This window comes from Poecilia latipinna, unplaced genomic scaffold (assembly GCF_001443285.1).
Source record: "Poecilia latipinna isolate Pla-1442-1.1 unplaced genomic scaffold, P_latipinna-1.0 Scaffold2334, whole genome shotgun sequence".
Taxonomy (NCBI): Eukaryota; Metazoa; Chordata; class Actinopteri; order Cyprinodontiformes; family Poeciliidae; genus Poecilia; species Poecilia latipinna.
The window spans coordinates 25,689-32,826 of NW_015114950.1; the positions used below are offsets into that span (position 1 = coordinate 25,689).

General features: G+C 37.3%; 1 protein-coding gene across 2 annotated transcripts; it reads right to left on the reverse strand.

The window, feature by feature from the left end:
- Positions 1 to 319: 319 nt before the first annotated feature.
- Positions 320 to 4,256, reverse strand: LOC106937393 (pancreatic progenitor cell differentiation and proliferation factor B-like). Of its 2 annotated transcripts, none has more exons than XM_015018873.1 (5): positions 4,176 to 4,256; positions 1,571 to 1,653; positions 1,425 to 1,502; positions 837 to 930; positions 320 to 769 (listed from the first exon to the last, which is right to left on the reverse strand). In XM_015018873.1, exons 2-5 carry the CDS (start codon positions 1,623 to 1,625, stop codon positions 655 to 657), a joined length of 342 nt encoding a protein of 113 aa, XP_014874359.1. In that variant the 5' UTR covers positions 1,626 to 1,653; positions 4,176 to 4,256; the 3' UTR covers positions 320 to 654. The 2 variants fall into 2 exon arrangements, with proteins under 2 accessions (XP_014874359.1, XP_014874358.1); XM_015018872.1 differs by lacking the exon at positions 4,176 to 4,256 and adding an exon at positions 2,976 to 3,150.
- Positions 4,257 to 7,138: the final 2,882 nt, after the last annotated feature.

The following is a 7,138-nucleotide window of genomic DNA, read 5'->3' on the forward strand; positions in this document are numbered from 1 at the left end:
GCCATCATTTCAACTGCTTGTTTTCTCAGATGAGTTTTTTTTTTTTTTTTTTTACTTTAATCCGAAAAGTAGTTTTCACCTTCAAAGGGGCTTTTACTCTCTCCACTGTCACTACACGTTTGTCCAGGAAGTGAAAGGCTGGGTTTCCTTAGAAACTAATCAGAATAGTTAACTGAACTAAATGAATCATTTGTTAACTAGGAGCCTTCCTCTCTGCATTCTGCAGATCCAGAAACGGTTCTTTAAATTCTGATGTTAACTGAACTTTGATGCTCCGCTGCAGCTCAGCGTACGGACAGACATGGACACCAACGCGGCATTAGGCTGCAACAGACTACTTTATTGTGTTTTCAATATAACAAGGAGACAATAAGGGTAACAAAAACATGAAGGTATGCACCATGGTGTCAATGCGACAATGTTACAACGCAAAACGTTACAAGTGCTAAAGAGCTCATCAGTTTCTTTTTTTTTTGTTTTTTAGTGATTAAAAAATATGTTAAAAAACATGAAAAAAATGCAGCCGTTACTACCACAAACATTAAAAAAAAGAAAGAAAAAAAAAAGAAAAAAGTTATAAATGGGACGATCTCCGTCGCCTAGCGTTGGCAGTTGGTCCGGTTCTCCCCATGGCGATGCTGATGAGTCACAGGATCACGAGGATGTGCGGCTTCCTGCCTCGCTGCTCTCACTCGCCTGCCGCTGCAGCACCATCTCCTTGGCGATGCAGGTGATCTGACCGGTCGTCACGGTGCCCGAGATCCCCGCCCTGGCAGAGGTGGTGGTTAGAAATTGAATCTATAAGACAGGAACGGCTCAGGCGGCTTCAGACTTACTTCTGCTGCGCCTCCTCGGTCAGTGGCGTCATCCCCGGCTGCTTCCCAAAGAAGAAGCTGGACCACCAGTGGCCAGAGTCCTGCTTAGGGAGTCCTGGAGAAAAAGAGCACCGCTTAACGCAGCGAAACCAGAGAAACCACACCGAGCCCAGCTGCTGAGCTTTACAGCCGAGTCAGGATGACTGAGGAGCTCAGGAAGCTGCTGCTGCTCAGACTCTGGATCTAAACGTATGCTGCATGTTTCTGACCAGCAGGAAGTGAGCTGGATGGGAAAATCTTGCCGACATCATTACAACTCAGCAGAAAAGACTCAACCCCTGCTGGAAACAGCAGCAGAAACTGATGTAACGTTAGCAGACATTATATTTAGCAGCGAGAACATGTGGTTGATTGATAGCGCTAAGCCCCTCGTCCTGACTGTTTTTGGTGCATTTCTTCAGACAGCAATAGTAGCTCAGGGAGGAGGTGGATCTTTTCACAGACTGTCTCATATTGTGACGACATGGTGATTTTAACTCGCATGTGAAAAAATAAACAGTCTTTATAAAAGTTAACCTGCATCTTTAAGCCACATTTGAAGCAGTTTACCTGGATGGTGAGGGATGACCTCCCCACTGTACTCCGAACTGCCGCATGAACTGCTGCTGGACGTAGAGCCGATGCGCCCTGCAGGCAGAGGTAAATGTTAATTAGTGATTAAACAAACGATGGCCAGCAGAGGCGGACGGACTCACTTCGGTAGTAGTCGGTGGTCGCAACGAGGGAACCGCCTGCTGGAATGGCTGCCATTCTTCAGGAGTTGGTCACTGATGGAAACCTGGAGCAGGAACAGACTCAGTTACTCAACTCCACTGAATGAGGCCTCACTAGAGATGAGTCATGAAACAGAAGCATGTAGGTGCTAACAGAAACTCTGTAACAGTAATTTGTTGTGAAACCCTTAAAGGAAAAAAAAAAAAAACCTAAATTATTGATTCTGCCATTTTTATGTTGTTGATGCTTGTGCTTCCATTTTGTCATCCGCATCGAGTGGACACCACCGCGCTGCTCGCCTGAAAACTTGACGTTTTTGCTCTTGTTTTGGTTATTTTGTGGTTTTGTGTTTTTATAGACATTTTTTTACTGCATAATTGTGTTTATAATGTTGCAAAGTGTTCTTGGGTGTTTTGAGAGCCAAATAAAATGCATTATTTTCTTCCCTCTACACTTTGTTCTTGCCATTGACAAGAAGCTAACACAATACATTGTGTGTGTTTTAGCTCTGTAGAGAAAAGTTAAAAATGGCCAAAAATAAATAAAAATGTTGCAAATCACATTTCTAAAAATAAAGAGTATGCCAACCTCAGATTAGTTTAGATTTTGATAAACTAAAAGGCTTAAGATAATGGCCAATAATGCCAAATGAAATGCATCAAATAACATGATAAAAATTAAAATATAAAAACCTCTTGTAGTTTGGTGCAATTAATGAACAATGGCAACATTTATTGGGAAATGACCCACTGAGCTCAGATCAGAACTGATCTGGATTTTTCCATTTAATACATTTGTCTGTTTTGACACAAAAGTTAAAAACAGGGGGTTTGTCATTTAAAACCAACGATGAACAGGCTGTGGAGAAGATTTAGGTTCTGCACCATAAGCTTCATTGTTTTCATCATGACGTCTCTGTCACTGGTCTGCAGTGAGGAAGAGGAGGAGGAAGAAGGGGGTGTTTACATTAAAACAGTCACTGCACCAAGCCATCATCTTTACATTCAACGCAAACGGTGAACCAAAACCGGTTCTGACCGGTTTTAGACTGTAAAGTACACGGAAGTCGTCTGAATTAAGCTGCTGCTTTGAGAAAATTCTGGGTCAGAACAATAAACCTAAAAACTGCGGTGACCATTTTGTCCGTCTGTTACCACACAACTTAGCTCGATGCGACAGTTAATAATAATAATAGTAATAATAATAATAAATACGTTAACTATTAAAAGACAACAACGGGTATCGCAAAGACAAAGGGAGAAAACAATTTTATCCGTTCCTACTTTTTAACTGACGTACAGCCGCTAGCTTTCAGCCGTTAGCTCGCCTCGCAGAGGAGAAAGAAGCCCTTTCCACCATCTTTTGACCTGAAAAAAAAACCCTCACCTTTACTTAACCCAGACGATGTGCTGATGTTCTGTAGCACCCAAGTCAACTCAGACGGCGAGGATGGGGGAGAGCAAACGCTAGGCGACGGGGCCCATTTGAAAAAGGTTTTGGGTAAATGTAACCCTCCAAGGTCCGAGAGGATGTCGACGATGCTTCTTTCTAAGGCCAAACTGGGGGGGTGCTCGAACTTTTATACTGCCGAATGGGTGACGTCACCCAACGGAGGCGTGGCTACGGAAGCAGGAAACATCTTCTTTCTCACTGTTACATCACGGCTCCACACACCCACAGCCAAGCATAGCAGCGGCATGCATATCTATAAGGAGCGCCGCCAGACTGACTTTATTACCCGGTGAAAATAACTCAAAAATAGTCCAAATAATTTTTATGTATTTTTTTCTGTCTTTCCGTCTTACATACAGTTTGTGTTTATGCTTTAAAAGGAATAGAATGAGATGAATGACCATGTTTGACCTGTTTTACTTTTGTTTTTTGCACATAAGCTTGTGGTGCATTGTATCCTAAAGAAAAAGATATAAAAAACTTAACTATCTCACAAACAAGATATTAAAATACATGGAAAAACCTTAGAAAAACCTTGAGGTGTAGCACTATCAGTATTCAAGATCTTGCATGAATTGACTAATACAATATTGCGAGACTGCAAAAAAAAAAAGGGACTCCGGAATGCACTGTAATTCACTATTTGAAGCAAGATTAAAAGGAGATTTTAAAAAAATTAGCTAAAAGTGAAATATAGGTATATTTTTTATTTTAAAAAAAATCTTTAAAAATGTCTATACTTTTTAGATATATACAAAGACACTTAAATGTAAGATAAAATTAAAACTTCTAACATGTATAACTTTAAAATTACATTAACTCATATTAATCATCACCTCAAAGTGACGAAAATAGCAGATTTCTGAACATTTTGTTAATTTAATTTAGGAGAACAAGAGGAGATAAGTTATGAGGGAAACTGAGCTAATGTACTACACCTGTTACAGTACAAAGTAAAGGTGAGTTGTCCACTCGAGACAGAAAGATGTTTTATTGTTATTTTGTAACGATTCTTAGTAATAAATATTTTAGTTTTGTTGTGAAATTGTAAAAAGTACAAGGGACACAGATAAATCTCCATACACTTTATGTAAAGATGCTAATTAGCTTGTCATTAATCACAGTGTTGCTCACCTTTGTCACTGGGAAGAGTTAGGTAGATTTTGGGGGTTATGGCTCCAGCTTATTCTGACTCATCTTTAAATGTGGTAAAAAGAACAGAGACAAGTTAGATATAGGAATATCATGCTAAAAAAGCTTCTTTACTGACTAAATGCTGGTGAAAAGAGATTAACGTTAACATGTAGCTAAGCTAACGAAGCTAAAAAAGTTGATCATCACATTATTTGACCCACCATTCTTCGTTTAAAAAAGTAGAAAAAAGATAAAAGAACAAAACATAAAGACACAAATAAAATAAAGTTTTCCAAAACACAAAGCGCATAAAGTACATTCAGTGTTCTCTATTCTTGAGCCGTTTACTTTTCTCTAACTGTCGAAATTCTTGTTAACATGGTTACCTGCGTAAAACGCATCAAAGATAGTTTGCAACTAAGAGCGCTCACTCCGTCATGTTTCTACAAAAACAACATGACAAAGACCGTTTGCAGCACAGATATCACACTTTGTGCAAAATTTTAAACAGTTCTCCGCATGAATTTAATAATACAATTTATTAACTGGATTATTAATGTAACTTATTTCCACTATAATCTAATTTACAGCATATTTAAGTAATATATCATAGGATATACAATACCATGCTTGTAGTAGTATTTCCACTTCCGGCGCCAGGAGAGCAACTAATATGAGATTAATTAAAAATGTGAGTTTGATAGTACGTGTAAGAGAGTTTGTAGGTTTTGGCCTATGGGGCCTCTCATAGACTATGCAACATGAGTCATATCCGGAGCTGTTCAGCTTTTGTCCTGTACCAATCAAAATAACTTTGCAACTACCGCCATCTTGTGGTGAAATTAATCAAATGAAACCGAGGCGTGTAAAAACAAATTTAGGGCGTAAAATAGTTCTTTTTTACTTTGTTTTGACCAGTGGTGGAGAAAGTACTCAAAAAATGTACTTAAGTAAAAGTACAAATACACAGTCAAAAATGTACTCAAGTAAAAGTCAAAGTACCACATTAACATTTTACTTAAGTAAAAGTAAAAAAGTACTGGCTTTTAAAAATACTTAAGTATTAAAAGTAAAAGTACTTGTTGAATACATAACCTAATCGCTAATATCATTAAGTGTGCCGATAGTATTTAATTTGAATACATCATAAATGTGCCATTTTAATGAACAATGCCACAGATTAAACATGTTCTTATTGTGTTTATTCTCTGTAAGAGTTTAGACTTAGATATGTGATTCTATGAATGTAACGAGTAACGCGACGGTTCTGTAGAAATGTAGTGAAGTAGAAAGTACAGATACTTACTGTAAAATGTAGTGGAGTAAAAGTAGAAAGTATCCATTATTAAATCTACTTAAGTACAGATTCACGAAAACTGTACTTAAGTACAGTAACGAAGTACTTGTACTTCGTTACTTCCCACCACTGGTTTTGACTTAGTAAAAAAGTCAAAACAAAAGGTAGTAAATATATATCATACATCTTATGACGCTGATTTATTTATATTTAAACGATACACTCAGCCAGATCTGAATAACCATGAGGAAAACGTTTCCCCTCATAATTACAAGGCAAATTCAATTAAACCTGAGAAATTATCTTATGGTGCTTCAACAAGGCAGGCCAGATCTAAAAAGTAAAAAAAACAAAAAAACAAAAACAAATAAAAAACATAAAATATGGAGCCAAAATCAGGTTTTCATTTAAAGGAATGCTTTATTGATCTCTACACATATACAACAAAACCGGAGATCTTTAATTATTTCAGCATGATTTCCCAAATTTCATCACTTTCCAGTCAGAGACAAAGCCAGGACCCAAAGTGAGTAAAGCTGCACTTCCCTTGGCACCCAAAACAAAACAAAAAATAAAGGTACACCGTTCTCGTTTGGCCGTCTCCAAAAAATACAAATAAATGCAGAAAAGGTTCATCTAAATCATCCAAGTTAGTGGGGGGAAAAAAAGGAGAAAATTTCCAACTAAATCACATTTTTTCTCATTTGGAAAAGAAAATTCTGTAACAGATATTTCAAACGTTGGCAACTTCAGCTGAAGGTGTACAAGTTCTGGAAAAAGAAAATATAATCTACTAACATAAAAAAACAAAAATGTAACAAAATACACTTAAAGCAGTTTCATGAGAAGTTATGTTTCTAATTCTTAAAGAAGCTGCAGGAAAATATTTCATAATGGTACAAATGAAAAGTTTGAGCAAAACAAAATGAATTCCTCCTTTTTTTTAATCAGGCTCAGAAAAAAAAACTGATTTTCTGCATTTTTTAGCCATTAAATTTAGTTTGTTTTTGCTAGCAGCGGCTAACTTGTGTACATTCACACACCAGTTGGCAAAAAGCAGGGCGAGATATTTCTAAATTGACACCAAAATGAAGACAAGCTGTAAAGTTTTCCTCGTCTTTAAGCCAAATCTGAGCAGATGAGACGAGCAGAAACAAACCAGGGTTGGATTAATGGAGAAAATGTTGAAATTAAAACCAGTTTTTTTTTTTATTCCCAGTTGCTTTGGTTTGATTAGTGTAACTAACTGAGAAAAACTGACCCACTAGTGTTTGTTTCCTTCTGTCAACCCTGATTACTACCACCGGCGATATAGTATAGTCATATATATTTATACATATTGATAAAAATTATGTAAAAACGTTATGCAAAGCAGTGTAAAATAGTTTATAATACAAAATGGGTGCAGTTTTTACAACTTGGGTGTTTTTTGTGAGTTTTTTTTAGGTGTGATGTGGCTGCTTGCAGGGTTTGTGAGGTGAGACAAACATGCGGAGACCGAAGATTTCCTCAATCAAACTGCGATGCAAAAATCTGCATTTAAAGAGAAAACAGACAGAATGTGCTCACAGTGTGAGAGCAGGAAAAGTGAAAGTTTTAAACTTTCAGGGAGGATCACAGATGTTCAAAAAGAAGGAAAAACTCAACTTTTTTTAGTTTCTTTTTG